This window comes from Salvelinus alpinus, chromosome 11 (genome assembly GCF_045679555.1).
Source record: "Salvelinus alpinus chromosome 11, SLU_Salpinus.1, whole genome shotgun sequence".
NCBI lineage: Eukaryota > Metazoa > Chordata > Actinopteri > Salmoniformes > Salmonidae > Salvelinus > Salvelinus alpinus.
The window spans coordinates 9078309-9096138 of NC_092096.1; the positions used below are offsets into that span (position 1 = coordinate 9078309).

The 17830-nt window shown below is 45.9% G+C and overlaps 2 protein-coding genes across 2 annotated transcripts in view; both read right to left on the reverse strand.

Moving 5' to 3' along the window:
* Positions 1–355: 355 nt before the first annotated feature.
* On the reverse strand, positions 356–5532 carry slc35e3 (solute carrier family 35 member E3). The gene is made up of 5 exons (XM_071331690.1): positions 4744–5532; positions 3184–3294; positions 2413–2571; positions 1418–1500; positions 356–1109 (listed from the first exon to the last, which is right to left on the reverse strand). The coding sequence occupies exons 1-5, from the start codon at positions 5143–5145 to the stop codon at positions 923–925; spliced, it is 942 nt and encodes a 313-aa protein (XP_071187791.1). The 5' UTR covers positions 5146–5532; the 3' UTR covers positions 356–922.
* Positions 5533–5699: 167 nt separating this feature from the next.
* nup107 (nucleoporin 107) overlaps positions 5700–17830 on the reverse strand; it is a 33778-nt gene continuing 21647 nt past the window's right edge. The window contains exons 17-26 of the mRNA XM_071331688.1: positions 15709–15778; positions 12806–12921; positions 12184–12373; positions 10155–10267; positions 9394–9496; positions 9071–9231; positions 8824–8949; positions 8125–8238; positions 7824–7991; positions 5700–5914 (exon numbers count right to left, since the gene is read on the reverse strand). Coding sequence (XP_071187789.1) covers positions 5807–5914; positions 7824–7991; positions 8125–8238; positions 8824–8949; positions 9071–9231; positions 9394–9496; positions 10155–10267; positions 12184–12373; positions 12806–12921; positions 15709–15778 — 1269 coding nt within the window. The 3' untranslated portion in view covers positions 5700–5806. The remainder of the gene's footprint in view (positions 5915–7823; positions 7992–8124; positions 8239–8823; positions 8950–9070; positions 9232–9393; positions 9497–10154; positions 10268–12183; positions 12374–12805; positions 12922–15708; positions 15779–17830) is intronic.

A 17830-nucleotide genomic window follows, 5' to 3' on the forward strand; every position in this document is an offset into this window, starting at 1 on the left:
TAGCCTACCTGGTTAAATAAAGGTGAAATAAATAAAAAATAAAAGCTGTATGTACTCCTGTTTCTCAGGACTGTCCCAGCAGCAATCAGAGTGTTCAACAAAGAATGTGATTTAGTCCTTTTACCATGAAACAATCTGTACTTATAAAGTATTTGAGATATGCATTACTTTTCACTTCAGTAACCGTTGACATAAATAGGTTGTGAGCAGCACTATGAAAACAGAGTCCTTTTCTCTACGACCACAATGAGTGGTAGCCCAACCTAACCTCCATTCATACAGCTGTCAATGGGCCTCTCAATGCTCTGTGGCAGGTTCAGGTAACTTCCCCAAGCTTCCTAAATGAGACAAAAACTATCAATAAAATACAATTTATTGAAGATCACAGTATGAAAAAAGAAAATCATTAAATAATGCAAAAGTATCTTCAGCATTTGGAAATTGTTAAGAGTCCTCTGTTTGATCGTACCGGCAAAAATACTGAAATATAAGACAGCATCTTGAGTAATGCAAAAACAATGTAAATACTGAGCTCCCACATCTTCCAATACACTATACATTCCACTTCTTTAGCAGTGTATTATCATCGTCATCATTATCTTACAAAACATGATCATTAGTGTTCCCTGCCAGAACTATCTCCCTTTATCTCACTGTTTGGCCAGTTCCCCTTTCACTCAACAGTCACATTCCAACTATAGAATTCTAGTTCTGATTCCAACCTCTAGTTCTATGATTCCAACCTCTAGTTCTATGATTCCAACCTCTAGTTCTATGATTCCAACCTCTAGTTCTATGATTCCAACCGCTAGTTCTATGATTCCAACCTGGCCCTTCCCTCAAACAGACCTAGGGAACCAGTGAGTTGTCGAGTAACCAATGAGAGCAGCAGCCTCTATGGATTGGCACTCCGGTGGGCCTATCATGGCCTCTGGACCAGCTTGCTTTTGCCCTCCTCCTGCTCTGCCAGCTTGAAGTGGGTGTAGGAGAGGATGCCAGCGAGGGTACAGAGGATGCCCAGGCCCTGGTTTAGAGACAGGGGGTCCTGGAAGAGAACATAGCCCCCCAACAGGGTGATGCAGAACTTGAAGTGGCCAAACATGTTGTAGCTGTAGGAGTTCACGGTTAAGGTAAAATTAAAAAAAGAGCACACAGTGAATTTGAAATTTATCACATACACACCTTTGTAATATTGACCCCAGAGTTATACTAGTTGTCATGGTGATTCCTCATATCATATCTCCGCCTCCTTATCAACAATATTGGAGGAGAAGGTCAAAGGTCCCTCCACTCTGACATTATTCTTCAATGAGTTTTGAGAAGGAGAGAGGATGTGAGGAATCAAGGACAGATTAATTGACATTTTGAGACAGTACTATTGGTTGACCCTTGACCTCCAGCCAGAGCAAAAGGATACGTGACAGCAGAGGTGTTCCCTATGATCCAGTAGATTGACAGGTTGACTAGGAAGGCTATGAGGCCAGATAGCATCACCATGGCCTGAAGGTAGAGATACAACATGTTAGCATCACCATGGTCTGAAGATAGAGATACAACATGTTAGCATCACCATGGCCTGAAGGGAGAGATACAACATGTTAGCATCACCATAGCCTGAAGGTAACAACAGCACAGTAGCATGTTAGCAGAATTAGCAACATCAGTATTTTACCACTGTTTGTTATTACTTGTCTATCTCCAGGGGGTGGAAGTGGAGGCTTGTAGACCTTAGGGGTCAGAACAACGGTGTTGAAGTGAGCTCCTTTGACCGAGTGGCAGGTTTGGTTGCTGGGCAGACTACAGGCCACACACAGCTGAACATGCTTCGACATGTTCGTAGAGGACTAGTGCTTGTGTGCCTTCAGTGACTCATCTTATAGGAGTAATCCATCACAGGATGTAGTCTCTCACTCATTCTGAAGACAAACTGAAAGTATGAAACACCTCTCTCAAAATAATTTACATTAACAAAATAGACTATAGACAAAATAGACTTTACATTAACAAAATAGACTATAGACAAAATAGACTTTACATTAACAAAATAGACTATTTGAATATTTAGGCTAAGCCAGGAATTCCCCCAAAGCCCCCAATGCAAAAGAGCTGATCGTTTCTTTGGGCCATCTGCTTAGGCCTGGTCTTAAAGTCTCTTACCCCAGTCATGCAGTATGAGTTAGGTAGTGGGATTACAACTTCACCATCCCTGAACCAGCCAAGGGCATGGCATTCATCGAGTTCTGAACAGACTCACAATGCTGAGTTCTTCCAAAAGTATGTTTCCCTGTGTGTCTCAGAGAGAGAGAGGAAACTGTAGAATAACTCAGTGACAGAGTCAACGCTGAGATCTGATTAGGTGTACTATCCATTAGCTAACTGATTGGTGATCTCTCCCCCCCCCCCGTCTCTTACCAGTGCTGGGAAGGACCAGGGTCCGAAGATGCCCCCCTCCCCAGAGAGAGGTTCGAAGAAGGGCACGAGGGAGAGGAGGAAGGCAGAGGACATGGGGGCCTGGTAGTAGAGTAGCTGCATGGAGTTGACCTGGAGCTCATGCTGTTTCACACCTACCCACTGAGATAGAGGGAGGTGGGGGGAGAGAGGGAGGTGGGGGGAGAGAGGGAGGTGGGGGGAGAGAGGGAGGTGGGGGGAGAGAGGGAGGGAGGTGGAGAGGGAGAGAGGTAGGGAGGGAGGGGGAGAGGGAGGGAGGTGGGGAGGAGGAAGGTGGGGGGGTGTGGGGAAGAGCGGGAGGGAGGTGGGGGAAGAGCGGGAGGGAGGTGGGGGAAGAGAGGGAGGGAGGTAGGGAGGGAGGGAGAGGGAGGGAGGGAGGGAGAGGGAGAGGGAGGGGGGGGGTTAGGGGGAGCGAGATGGAGGGAGGTGGGAGGAGAGAGGGAGGGAGGAAGGTGGGGGGAGAGAGAGAGGGAGAGAGATATGTATTATCAATCAATAATGAGGCCTGAGATAATAGTACAATCACCCTTGATAATAAGAAGTATGAATAAGGCAAGAAAGTCCACTAACATGTTCTAGTCTGTCTGCATCCCAACTAGCACCCTATTCCCTTTCTAGTGCACTACTTTAGACCAGGGCCATTAGGGAATAGGGTGCCATTTGGAAGACAACCGGTTCACCCATAGACTGTAGTGTTCACCAGGTCCAAGTGCACTTCAAAGCATCACTACTTACCACCTGATAGAGGGAGGTGACGAACACTCCTAGTGTGGCAAAGACCATCCCCAGGAGGTTGAATCTCACATCATAGTAGGAGTTGAGGATCACACCTAACGTTATGGGCACCTAGTAGACAGACACACATCACCTAACGTTATGGGCACCTAGTAGACAGACACACAGGAATACACAGCAGGTAAATAGTGTTACTGTAACTGTAATCATAAAAATACATTATAAAAAGTTAGGATTAGGCATTAGGATGGTTAGAAAACAAAAAGAACATTTTTAAAAACCTTTATTTTAACTAGGCAAGTCAGTTAAGAACAAATTCTTATTTACAAATACGGCCTACTCCGGACGATGCTGGGCCAATTGTGCGCCGCACTATGGGGCTCTCAATCAAGGCCGGATGTGATACAGCCTGGATAGCACTGAGATGCAGTGCCTTAGACCGCTGCGCCACTCGGGAGCCCTGGTTAAAGGGATACTTCACGATTTTTGTCAATGATGCCCTTTATCTACTTCCCCAGAGTCAGATGAACTAGTGGATAACACTTATGTCCAATGCGTGCAGTTTGATGGAAGTTGCTAACTAGCGTTAGCACAATGACTAGAAGTCTATGGATATCTGCTAGCATGCTAGTACAAGGACTGGATGTCTATGGATATCTGCTAGCATGCTAGTACAAGGACTGGAAGTCTATGGATATCTGCTAGCATGCTAGTACAAGGACTGGAAGTCTATGGATATCTGCTAGCATGCTAGTACAAGGACTGGATGTCTATGGATATCTGCTAGCATGCTAGTACAAGGACTGGAAGTCTATGGATATCTGCTAGCATGCTAGTACAAGGACTGGATGTCTATGGATATCTGCTCGTGAAAGTACCTCTAACGTCCTTCATACTGGACAGAGATTTTATGCCTTTGCCAGCTAGTGACCACTCTGCAAAGCTGCCTCCAGTACATGAGTCATCTTGATTCAATGTAGAGCGTAATCACTGTACATTTTGTGGGAATGGTATTGGAACTACGAAACATATTTTAATTTAGCTGTGATTATATTACCACTTTCTGGGTGGTTATAGGATTTATTATTTTCAAAAATATATTAATATTGCCAATTTCACATACAATGACATCAAATTTCGGTTTATTCCAAGATGATAATGACTTCAATTTCCTGGTCAATAATTGAATTGTATTATTGAAATTCTTTATACACAAATGCAGATTAATGAAGGCTACTATTCCTCATTATTTATCTTTTGAACGAGAGCTTGATCTTTTTGTTGCAATCATTTAGAGTTAAAAATAAACTGAAACTCACTACATTTGAAACATACAGGATATGCATAATTTACTGTATATAAGACCTCTGTTTTTCTTTAAACTTGTGTGCTTGGTTGTGTATAATTCAACTTTGGTATGTTTGTACAATTAGAAAAGTATTTTATATATATAAAAAAAGGTGTAATCTCAATAAATGCCAGTCTGCCATTCTGTATGGAATGCTAGATACATTGTCGCAGACAGCATTTGTACATTGCAAACCCCCCCTACCTACCTACCAAAGTCAACTTGATCTTGGTGGAGAATGTCTTCTTGTAGTACATTGTCTGTATGACAATGATCACAGGAGTTGTCATCACTTTGGCCAGCTGGTAAGTGCCGATGGTGTTGTTTTGTAAAGACAGATTGGTGAAAGCCACGAAGCCACAGAAGCTCAGAGCGAGCCAGATAATTTTGGTGGGTTGGAGACTCTTTGGCGCAAATATGTCCATCTTCTGGCATACCCATAGTCCAAGCCATGTCACAACGAAATGGATCAGAGTCAGAGTCATGTTCGGGAAGCCATAGTGAACATAGATCCATTTGTTGATGAAAACGATGCATATCGATGATAGCAAGTTGGCCAATAATCCAATGACGAGGCGGCTGTTCGAGAAAAGGTCCGACAGTCGGTTAGCCATGGTCGTCTTGAGAACTGTCCTGTAAAAATCTACATACAGGTTTTAGTAGTACTGTATAGTATGAAGCTAGGTAGCTAATGTAAACCAACAAAAATGTCTACCCTCTGCCACACATCAGGAAAAGTTGCGGGGGTCTCTCTCCAAGCTTCGACACTACCGACTGATCGGGCATACATCTCCTTTCGTAAACATTTACAGGGCCTATACAGTGGCATTACATTCTATAGTATTCCGGTCCTGCATGTACAGTTACACAACGCTTTCATACTTTTCCATCGCATGTGGATCATACAGGAGAAAGAGCCTGGTTGCAACTTAACGGGAGCAGTGACGTCAGATGATGCGATCTTTACTTCCGTGTTCTGCGAAGAGAACTAGCCACGTCAGTGCCCTACAGCGCCTACCCATGGACACTTTAGAAAGTTGCGAAGGCGATAACCTAAACCATCTCTTCTCGACCTATACAAGGTGGTGTCTCAAACATTCCTTATACTCTTCTAGATTCAGATAGATATTTTGCATCCTGCCTGTGCATGGCCCAAAGACAAACAATATTTCAGTCAAGTCACTTTTATTGTATACAAAATACAGAAAATCATTCACGCCATTACATAAATTTGGCAACAAAAATAAAGAAACAAAATGTCCGGGTGGGGTGTATTTATGGTTGGATCTCGTACCCCAGCGGGTCCAGACCCTTATCCAATAAGAGAAGAGACGACTCTCTCATCTTCTGAAGGAACTTCCTCAGCTCATCCTTGGAGAACACCTGAAAGAGAGCGAGAGACAGAGGGAACATAGTTAGCAAAATGAAGAAGAGGATGGGAAAGTAGACGAGGGAAAGAGAAGAAAGCAACGCAGTGACAGGGAGAGATACTGTAAGATAGTGTTGATATTGTGTTGAGCTACAATGTTGAAGTGCTTCTACACCTGCCTTGCATTGCTGCTAGGGGTTTCTGTACAGCACTTTGTGACATCAGCTGATGTAAGGGCTTTATAAATACATTTGATTAAAGTCGTTAGGTCAGGCTCACACTCAACCTCCCGTCTACCCAGAGATTCAGCTTGACTGGTGGTGCGTTCCAATAGGCTCATTGTCTTCATCAGTACTGATGTGAAAGAACTGGACAGGCGCCAGATGAAGGAGGAGAGGAAGCCACACTAGACTATTAGGTGAATGTCAATAGTGTTTCCTTAAAGCCACACTAGACTATTAGGTGAATGTCAATAGTGTTTCCTTAAAGCCACAGTAGACTATTAGGTGAATGTCAATAGTGTTTCCTTAAAACCACAGTAGACTATTAGGTGAATGTCAATAGTGTTTCCTTAAAGCCACAGTAGACTATTAGGTGAATGTCAATAGTGTTTCCTTAAAGCCACACTAGACTATTAGGTGAATGTCACTAGTGTTTCCTAAAAACCACAATAGACTTGAGAAGCACCTCAGAGCAGAGTAGTCGCAGAACGTAGCAGACGAAGGAAAGGAGACAGAAGAGGATGCCCTCAGCCCAGGTTCAGACTCCAGTACAGACCATGTAAATATCATGTCTAAACTACAGTACAGACCGTGTAAATATCATTTCTAAACTACAGTACAGACCGTGTAAATATCATTTCTAAACTACAGTACAGACCGTGTAATTATCATTTCTAAACTACAGACCGTGTAAAATATCATTTCTAAACTACAGACCGTGTAAAATATCATTTCTAAACTCCAGTACAGACCTTGTAAATTATCATTTCTAAACTCCAGTACAGACCGTGTAAATTATCATTTCTAAACTACAGACCGTGTAAATTATCATTGCTAAACTCCAGTACAGACCGTGTAAATTATCATTGCTAAACTACAGACCGTGTAAAATATCATTTCTAAACTACAGACCGTGTAAATTATCATGTCTAAACTACAGACCGTGTAAATTATCATGTCTAAACTACAGACCGTGTAAATTATCATGTCTAAACTACAGACCGTGTAAATTATCATGTCTAAACTACAGACCGTGTAAATTATCATGTCTAAACTACAGACCGTGTAAATTATCATGTCTAAACTACAGACCGTGTAAATTATCATGTCTAAACTACAGACCGTGTAAAATATCATGTCTAAACTACAGACCGTGTAAAATATCATGTCTAAACTACAGACCGTGTAAAATATCATTTCTAAACTACAGACCGTGTAAATTATCATGTTTAAACTACAGACCGTGTAAATTATCATGACTAAACTACAGACCGTGTAAATTATCATGTCTAAACTACAGACCGTGTAAATTATCATGTCTAAACTACAGACCGTGTAAATTATCATGTCTAAACTACAGACCGTGTAAATTATCATGTCTAAACTACAGACCGTGTAAATTATAATTTCTAAACTACAGACCGTGTAAAATATCATTTCTAAACTACAGACCGTGTAAATTATCATTTCTAAACTACAGACCGTGTAAATATCATTTCTAAACTACAGACCGTGTAAAATATCATTTCTAAACTACAGACCGTGTAAAATATCATTTCTAAACTACAGACCGTGTAAATATCATGTCTAAACTCCAGTACAGACCATGTAAATATCATGTCTAAACTCCAGTACAGACCATGTAAATATCATGTCTAAACTCCAGTACAGACCGTGTAAATATCATGTGTAAACTACAGACCTCGTAGAGGCGGTGTTGGTCTGAGGCGATGATATCAGCCAGTCTGAGACTCTCCTGGTGACGTTGTGTTCTCTGCAGGACTGTCTGCAACAGGAAGGACATCATGGGCAGACAGAGTCTACGGAGCAGCACCATTTGGTGACCTCTCTCCGGGTCCTCCTCCGTATCCTGGAATAGAACGACAGTGGTAGAAGTGACCCAGTAGTACTGGAGACAGAGCGCTAATACAGGCTGCTAACCTAGCGCTGAGCCCTCCTCATACCACCAACTGGCAATTACTACCATTAATAGTCAGACAGACCTCTCTGACGTCGACCATCCAGCCCCCGTCCACAAACAGCAGGACGTTGTAGATTCTCTCCTTCACGTCTTCAGTCAGAGCCTCCAGACGGCCGGTCCAGCTGTCATGTTCCAGCTACAGGGGAGGTCACACTTTACACACCTTTTTTACATTTTTTTGTTGTCAATTACGCTAAATAATAGCATTGTTGGCATTAGCGTTCTTCATCTGATCCAGGAACAGCTACACTAAACAAAATAAACTTCTCATCAGTTCTACCATAACACAGAGACTGATCCAGGAACAGCTACACTAAACAAATTAAACTCCTCACCAGTTGACCCATAACACAGAGACTGATCTAGGAACAGAGTGTACCTGGTACCCTATCCCCTACATAGTAACCTCATTTTGACCTGGGCCTCCTAGAGAGTGTACCAGTTTTAACCATAACCCTATGGTGCACTATATAGGGAATAGGGTGTATCTATGGTGCACTATATAGGGAATAGGGTGTATCTACGGTGCACTATATAGGGAATAGGGTGTATCTACGGTGCACTATATAGGGAATAGGGTGTATCTACGGTGCACTATATAGGGAATAGGGTGTATCTACGGTGCACTATATAGGGAATAGGGTGTATCTACGGTGCACTATATAGGGAATAGGGTGAGTCGGGTAACCCTATGGTGCACTATATAGGGTGTACTGGGTACCTGGTACTCGTTCTCCTTCATCTCGTAGGCCACCTTCGCAGTGAACTTGGCCTGGGCCGGCAGGCTGGGCTTCTGAGGGGGGGAGTTCATGTGATGGAACCACTCATTAAACGCCTCATGAGCTTCCTGGGGGGGGGGGAGAGAGAGAGAGACACACCACTTACACAACTACAGGAGACCTCTCTAAAAACACTCAATAACCAGTCGAGCCAATCAATCACAGTGCTGCGAGAGCTTGTCCCCTCACCAGGTAAGCGCGGACGCACAGGTGTTCCCTGATGGCGTTCTCATCCTCCGCGGGAAGGGGCGTGTCCAGGCCTAGCTCCTCCCACTGGCGGTATATCTCCCTCATGGAGTCCTCTGGGACCTTACCGAACACCACCTTCGCTGCATGGTGTTTCTTACAGGCTGGAGGAGATGACAGAGAGAGAACACTGGATCAACAGCGTGGTTGGAAAAGCAGGATAGTCAATACAATGTTAATGTGTGGGGATGTGTTGGTACTATGGGAGAACAACTCTCTCAACACAGGAAGCAGTGATCAGTTTCAGAACCTTGTGTGTAACGTACCCAGGAACTTCCTCATGATGGCGTTGCTCTGTTTCAGGGCCTCGGCTCTCTGGGCGGGGTCAAACACCAGCCAATCAATCACATCGATCTTCCTCTGGTCCTCCTGGGGGGGGAATACAGGGTTAACATGACCACATGGTGTGTGTTTCTCCTTCGTACTGCTGAGGTGACGGTGTCCAGTGTGTGTGTGTGTGTGTGTGTGTTTCATACCTCTGAGGTGCCGGTGTCCAGTGTGTGTGTGTGTGTTTCATACCGCTGAGGTGACGGTGTCCAGTGTGTGTGTTTCATACCTCTGAGGTGACAGTGTCCAGTGTGTGTGTGTTTCATACCGCTGAGGTGCCAGTGTGTGTGTGTGTGTGTGTGTGTGTGTGTGTGTGTGTGTGTTTCATACCGCTGAGGTGACGGTGTCCAGTGTGTGTGTTTCATACCTCTGAGGTGACGGTGTCCAGTGTGTGTGTTTCATACCGCTGAGGTGACGGTGTCCAGTGTGTGTGTTTCATACCGCTGAGGTGACGGTGTCCAGTGTGTGTGTTTCATACCGCTGAGGTGACGGTGTCCAGTGTGTGTGTGTTTCATACCGCTGAGGTGCCAGTGTGTGTGTGTGTGTGTGTGTGTGTGTGTGTGTGTGTTTCATACCGCTGAGGTGACGGTGTCCAGTGTGTGTGTTTCATACCGCTGAGGTGACGGTGTGCAGTGTGTGTGTTTCATACCGCTGAGGTGACGGTGTCCAGTGTGTGTGTGTGTGTGTGTGTGTTTCATACCTCTGAGGTGCCGGTGTCCAGTGCAGGGGTGAGGTCATGATGAGCGAACTCCTCAGTGTCTCTCTCTCTGATGTTCTCCACCACCATCTTAGTGACCGCTGCCACGTCCAGACCTGACCACAACACAACACCTGTACCTTTAATAGACTGCTGCCACGTCCAGACCTGACCACAACACAACACCTGTACCTTTAATAGACTGCTGCCACGTCCAGACCACAACACAACACCTGTACCTTTAATAGACTGCTGCCACGTCCAGACCTGACCACAACACAACACCTGTACCTTTAATAGACTGCTGCCACGTCCAGACCACAACACAACACCTGTACCTTTAATAGACTGCTGCCACGTCCAGACCTGACCACAACACAACACCTGTACCTTTAATAGACTGCTGCCACGTCCAGACCACAACACAACACCTGTACCTTTAATACACTGCTGCCACGTGCAGACCACAACACAACACCTGTACCTTTAATAGACTGCTGCCACGTCCAGACCTGACCACAACACAACACCTGTACCTTAAATAGACTGCTGCCACGTCCAGACCACAACACAACACCTGTACCTTTAATACACTGCTGCCACGTCCAGACCACAACACAACACCTGTACCTTTAATAGACTGCTGCCACGTCCAGACCTGACCACAACACAACACCTGTACCTTAAATAGACTGCTGCCACGTCCAGACCACAACACAACACCTGTACCTTTAATAGGCTGCTGCCACGTCCAGACCACAACACAACACCTGTACCTTTAATAGACTGCTGCCACATCCAGACCTGACCACAACACAACACCTGTACCTTTAATAGACTGCTGCCACGTCCAGACCACAACACAACACCTGTACCTTTAATAGACTGCTGCCACGTCCAGACCACAACACAACACCTGTACCTTTAATAGACTGCTGCCACATCCAGACCTGACCACAACACAACACCTGTACCTTTAATAGACTGCTGCCACGTCCAGACCTGACCACAACACCTGTACCTTTAATAGACTGCTGCCACGTCCAGACCACAACACAACACAACAGGACAGTTAGAAACCTGTACCTTTAAATGTGCAATATGCTCCACCATTTCCTGGTTACTAAAATTCAAATAAACTGAAATTAGGTGAACTATGACAAAATAAGCAAGTATACTGTAGAGAATCATTGTACCATATAAACCACTGGAATATATGATCAATAACCCAAAAAATATTGTGTTTTCAGCTGTTTGAAACTGGTGCACAACACCTAAAGACGAAAAAAACAAAACTTAAGAATGGGAAGCATAGAAATAGTGCGCATAGAACAGATCTACCGCTTCTTAGGCTCACTTTCACTGAGAATAACCGATCTATAACTCCTGTGTGAATTTGGTCGGGTCACCCCCAAAAAGTGACATATTGCAGCTTTAACAGACCTTGGTACAGTCCTTCCTACAGTCCACAGCTGCAGAAAAGAGAACGTCTCCATGGCCTGTTTTAATATATTTACCAACCTCATTGAATTGGCGGCTGTAGAATCTCAGAGGTATGTCAGACCATGTGACTCTGTAGCTTCACACCAAGAGGATGTCAAACATCTGGCCCACCGGCCCATTCAATCCTCGCTGGAGCTTGGAGTATTTATCATGTGGTTTAGTTTTTTTATGGTTTTGTTTTTTGGGGGTGGATATAGACGATCTTAAATGGACATTGAAATGACTAACACCAAATAAAATAAAATGTAAAAAAAGTAGAAATGATAATGAACCTACATTTATAGTCTCTTCACTCTGACCAGCTTGATAAGTCTTCGAACCAAAAGTTAGCCCAACAGGGAGAATAGTCCTCTATCCATCACTTTTGGAATTATTTTTAGGAAATTTCAAATGGCGAGGAAATCAAACACATTTTAAGTGCGGACCTCAGTGAAGACCAAATGTGGCCCGGCGGGGAAAATTAGTTTGACACCCCTGCTTTAGACTAAAGAACCCCCCCATCCCAGCAGCCTCTGTGTGAGACACTGACCTGCCTCCCTGGCCAGCTCCAGACAGCGTTGTCTCTGCTCCGCCTCGGTGACCTCCTCCAGGAAGAGAGCGTACTGGGCGGTGGCCAGCTCTGGCGGCAGGTGACTGACATAGAAGGCTATCAGATCAACGTGCTTCTCCCTCACCAACAGAGAGATGTAGGCCTTCAGGACATCCACTGATACCTCCTCCTGATTGGGTGGGGGGGGGGGAAACACATGAGTGGCCGGATTAGAGGGGGGGACATGAGTGGAGGGATTAGAGGGGGGGACATGAGTGGAGGGATATGTGGATTGTGTGAGGAATGGTTGATGTTTATATGGGTGAAAGACAACAGAAGTGTGTTTCTCTCTCTCTGTGTGTACTAATGTACCTTGAGCTGCATGCCCAGGCTGCGGTAGAACAACAGGTGTGTGTGTGTGTGTGTGTGTGTGTGTGTGTGTGTGTGTGTGTACTACTGTACCTTGAGTTGCATGCCCAGGCTGCGGTAGAACAACAGGTGTGTGTGTGTGTGTGTGTGTGTGTGTGTGTACTACTGTACCTTGAGTTGCATGCCCAGGCTGCGGTAGAACAACAGGTGTGTGTGTGTGTGTGTGTGTGTGTGTGTGTGTGTACTAATGTACCTTGAGCTGCATGCCCAGGCTGCGGTAGAACAACACCAGGTGTGTCATGAAGCGCAGCAGGTGAGCGGGCAGAGCAGGACTCCTGGTCAACCAGTTACTGAACTCCTCCAACAGACCTGACACACACAACACACTGTTTAATACTCTGACACTGTCATACAGCAGTAACACACCTGACACACACAACACACCGTTTAATACTCTGACACTGTCATACAGCAGTAACACACCTGACACACAACACTGTTTAATACTCTGCCACTGTCATACAGCAGTAACACACCTGACACACACAACACACTGTTTAATACTCTGACACTGTCATACAGCAGTAACACACCTGACACACACAACACACCGTTTAATACTCTGACACTGTCATACAGCAGTAACACACCTGACACACAACACTGTTTAATACTCTGCCACTGTCATACAGCAGTAACACACCTGACACACACAACACACTGTTTAATACTCTGACACTGTCATACAGCAGTAACACACCTGACACACACAACACACCGTTTAATACTCTGACACTGTCATACAGCAGTAACACACCTGACACACAACACTGTTTAATACTCTGACACTGTCATACAGCAGTAACACACCTGCATTAACCAGAACCACACAGTCACACTGGATAGTGACTGACTACCTCATATACCTGGTGACCAGAACCACACAGTCACACTGGATAGTGACTGACTACCTCATATACCTGGTGACCAGAACCACACAGTCACACTGGATAGTGACTAACTACCTCATATACCTGCATTAACCAGAACCACCAAGTCACACTGGATAGTGACTGACTACCTCATATACCTGGTGACCAGAACCACAAAGTCACACTGGATAGTGACTGACTACCTCATATACCTGGTGACCAGAACCACAAAGTCACACTGGATAGTGACTGACTACCTCATATACCTGGTGACCAGAACCACAAAGTCACACTGGATAGTGACTGACTACCTCATATACCTGGTGACCAGAACCACAAAGTCACACTGGATAGTGACTGACTACCTCATATACCTGGTGACCAGAACCACAAAGTCACACTGGATAGTGACTGACTACCTTGTGACTTTTGTCTGACTGTACGACAGCTAGTTACAGGTTAATAACAGACTCACCGTCCAGGAAACACTAGACAGCTAGTTACAGGTTAATAACAGACTCACCGTCCAGGTCACCCAGGAAACACTAGACAGCTAGTTACAGGTTAATAACAGACTCACCGTCCAGGAAACACTAGACAGCTAGTTACAGGTTAATAACAGACTCACCGTCCAGGTCACCCAGGAAACACTAGACAGCTAGTTACAGGTTAATAACAGACTCACCGTCCAGGTCACCCAGGAAACACTAGACAGCTAGTTACAGGTTAATAACAGACTCACCGTCCAGGTCTCCCAGGAAACACTAGACAGCTAGTTACAGGTTAATAACAGACTCACCGTCCAGGTCTCCCAGGAAACACTAGACAGCTAGTTACAGGTTAATAACAGACTCACCGTCCAGGTCTCCCAGGAAACACTAGACAGCTAGTTACAGGTTAATAACAGACTCACCGTCCAGGTCTCCCAGGAAACACTAGACAGCTAGTTACAGGTTAATAACAGACTCACCGTCCAGGTCTCCCAGGAAACACTAGACAGCTAGTTACAGGTTAATAACAGACTCACCGTCCAGGTCTCCCAGGAAACACTAGACAGCTAGTTACAGGTTAATAACAGACTCACCGTCCAGGTCTCCCAGGAAACACTAGACAGCTAGTTACAGGTTAATAACAGACTCACCGTCCAGGTCTCCCAGGAAACACTAGACAGCTAGTTACAGGTTAATAACAGACTCACCGTCCAGGTCTCCCAGGAAACACTAGACAGCTAGTTACAGGTTAATAACAGACTCACCGTCCAGGTCTCCCAGGAAACACTAGACAGCTAGTTACAGGTTAATAACAGACTCACCGTCCAGGTCTCCCAGGAAACACTAGACAGCTAGTTACAGGTTAATAACAGACTCACCGTCCAGGTCTCCCAGGAAACACTAGACAGCTAGTTACAGGTTAATAACAGACTCACCGTCCAGGTCTCCCAGGAAACACTAGACAGCTAGTTACAGGTTAATAACAGACTCACCGTCCAGGTCTCCCAGGAAACACTAGACAGCTAGTTACAGGTTAATAACAGACTCACCGTCCAGGTCTCCCAGGAAACACTAGACAGCTAGTTACAGGTTAATAACAGACTCACCGTCCAGGTCTCCCAGGAAACACTAGACAGCTAGTTACAGGTTAATAACAGACTCACCGTCCAGGTCTCCCAGGAAACACTAGACAGCTAGTTACAGGTTAATAACAGACTCACCGTCCAGGTCTCCCAGGAAACACTAGACAGCTAGTTACAGGTTAATAACAGACTCACCGTCCAGGTCTCCCAGGAAACACTAGACAGCTAGTTACAGGTTAATAACAGACTCACCGTCCAGGTCTCCCAGGAAACACTAGACAGCTAGTTACAGGTTAATAACAGACTCACCGTCCAGGTCTCCCAGGAAACACTAGACAGCTAGTTACAGGTTAATAACAGACTCACCGTCCAGGTCTCCCAGGAAACACTAGACAGCTAGTTACAGGTTAATAACAGACTCACCGTCCAGGTCTCCCAGGAAACACTAGACAGCTAGTTACAGGTTAATAACAGACTCACCGTCCAGGTCTCCCAGGAAACACTAGACAGCTAGTTACAGGTTAATAACAGACTCACCGTCCAGGTCTCCCAGGAAACACTAGACAGCTAGTTACAGGTTAATAACAGACTCACCGTCCAGGTCTCCCAGGAAACACTAGACAGCTAGTTACAGGTTAATAACAGACTCACCGTCCAGGTCTCCCAGGATAACTAACTTCTGGATGATGTGGTAGTGTTCTTTAGTCTCTTCCAGGACTTTCTGTGGAGAAGAGGGAAGGAGAAATTCAGCGTCTTCCACGGGACTATGGGACTCCCTAAGACCGGTGTGATGTAGACAGCCAGTAGACCGGTGTGATGTAGACAGCCAGGAGACCGGTGTGATGTAGACAGCCAGGAGACCGGTGTGATGTAGACAGCCAGGAGACCGGTGTGATGTAGACAGCCAGGAGACCGGTGTGATGTAGACAGCCAGGAGACTGGTGTGATGTAGACAGCCAGGAGACTGGTGTGATGTAGACAGCCAGGAGACTGGTGTGATGTAGACAGCCAGGAGACTGGTGTGATGTAGACAGCCAGGAGACTGGTGTGATGTAGACAGCCAGGAGACTGGTGTGATGTAGACAGCCAGGAGACTGGTGTGATGTAGACAGCCAGGAGACTGGTGTGATGTAGACAGCCAGGAGACCGGTGTGATGTAGACAGCCAGGAGACCGGTGTGATGTAGACAGCCAGGAGACCGGTGTGATGTAGACAGCCAGGAGACCGGTGTGATGTAGACAGCCAGGAGACCGGTGTGATGTAGACAGCCAGGAGACCGGTGTGATGTAGACAGCCAGGAGACCGGTGTGATGTAGACAGCCAGGAGACCGGTGTGATGTAGACAGCCAGGAGACCGGTGTGATGTAGACAGCCAGGAGACCGGTGTGATGTAGACAGCCAGGAGACCGGTGTGATGTAGACAGCCAGGAGACCGGTGTGATGTAGACAGCCAGGAGACCGGTGTGATGTAGACAGCCAGGAGACCGGTGTGATGTAGACAGCCAGGAGACCGGTGTGATGTAGACAGCCAGGAGACCGGTGTGATGTAGACAGCCAGGAGACCGGTGTGATGTAGATAGCCAGGAGACCGGTGTGATGTAGATAGCCAGGAGACCGGTGTGATGTAGATAGCCAGGAGACCGGTGTGATGTAGATAGCCAGGAGACCGGTGTGATGTAGACAGCCAGTAGACCGGTGTGATGTAGACAGCCAGTAGACCGGTGTGATGTAGACAGCCAGTAGACCGGTGTGATGTAGACAGCCAGTAGACCGGTGTGATGTAGACAGCCAGTAGACCGGTGTGATGTAGACAGCCAGTAGACCGGTGTGATGTAGACAGCCAGTAGACCGGTGTGATGTAGACAGCCAGTAGACCGGTGTGATGTAGACAGCCAGTAGACCGGTGTGATGTAGATAGCCAGTAGACCGGTGTGATGTAGATAGCCAGTAGACCGGTGTGATGTAGATAGCCAGTAGACCGGTGTGATGTAGATAGCCAGTAGACCGGTGTGATGTAGATAGCCAGTAGACCGGTGTGATGTAGATAGCCAGTAGACCGGTGTGACGTAGATAGCTAGTAGACCGGTGTGACGTAGATAGCTAGTAGACCGGTGTGATGTAGATAGCTAGTAGACCGGTGTGATGTAGATAGCTAGTAGACCGGTGTGATGTAGATAGCTAGTAGACCGGTGTGATGTAGACAGCTAGTAGACCGGTGTGATGTAGACAGCTAGTAGACCGGTGTGATGTAGACAGCTAGTAGACCGGTGTGATGTAGACAGCTAGTAGACCGGTGTGATGTAGACAGCCAGTAGACCGGTGTGATGTAGACAGCCAGTAGACCGGTGTGATGTAGATAGCCAGTAGACCGGTGTGATGTAGATAGCCAGTAGACCGGTGTGATGTAGATAGCCAGTAGACCGGTGTGATGTAGATAGCCAGTAGACCGGTGTGATGTAGATAGCCAGTAGACCGGTGTGATGTAGATAGCCAGTAGACCGGTGTGATGTAGATAGCCAGTAGACCGGTGTGATGTAGACAGCCAGTAGACCGGTGTGATGTAGACAGCTAGTAGACCGGTGTGATGTAGATAGCTAGTAGACCGGTGTGATGTAGATAGCTAGTAGACCGGTGTGATGTAGACAGCTAGTAGACCGGTGTGATGTAGATAGCCAGTAGACTGGTGTGATGTAGACAGCTAGTAGACTGGTGTGATGTAGACAGCTAGTAGACTGGTGTGATGTAGATAGCCAGTAGACTGGTGTGATGTAGA

Coding starts and splice junctions, on each gene's coding strand:
- slc35e3 (XM_071331690.1), bottom strand. CDS start 5,145: ATGGCTAACCGACTGTCGGACCTTTTCTCGAACAGCCGCCTCGTCATT. Junction 2,572..3,183: donor TCACCTCCCTCTATCAGGTG/GTAAGTAGTGAT, acceptor CCTCTATCTCAG/TGGGTAGGTGTGAAACAGCA. Junction 1,110..1,417: donor GGGAACACCTCTGCTGTCAC/GTATCCTTTTGC, acceptor GAACTCCTACAG/CTACAACATGTTTGGCCACT.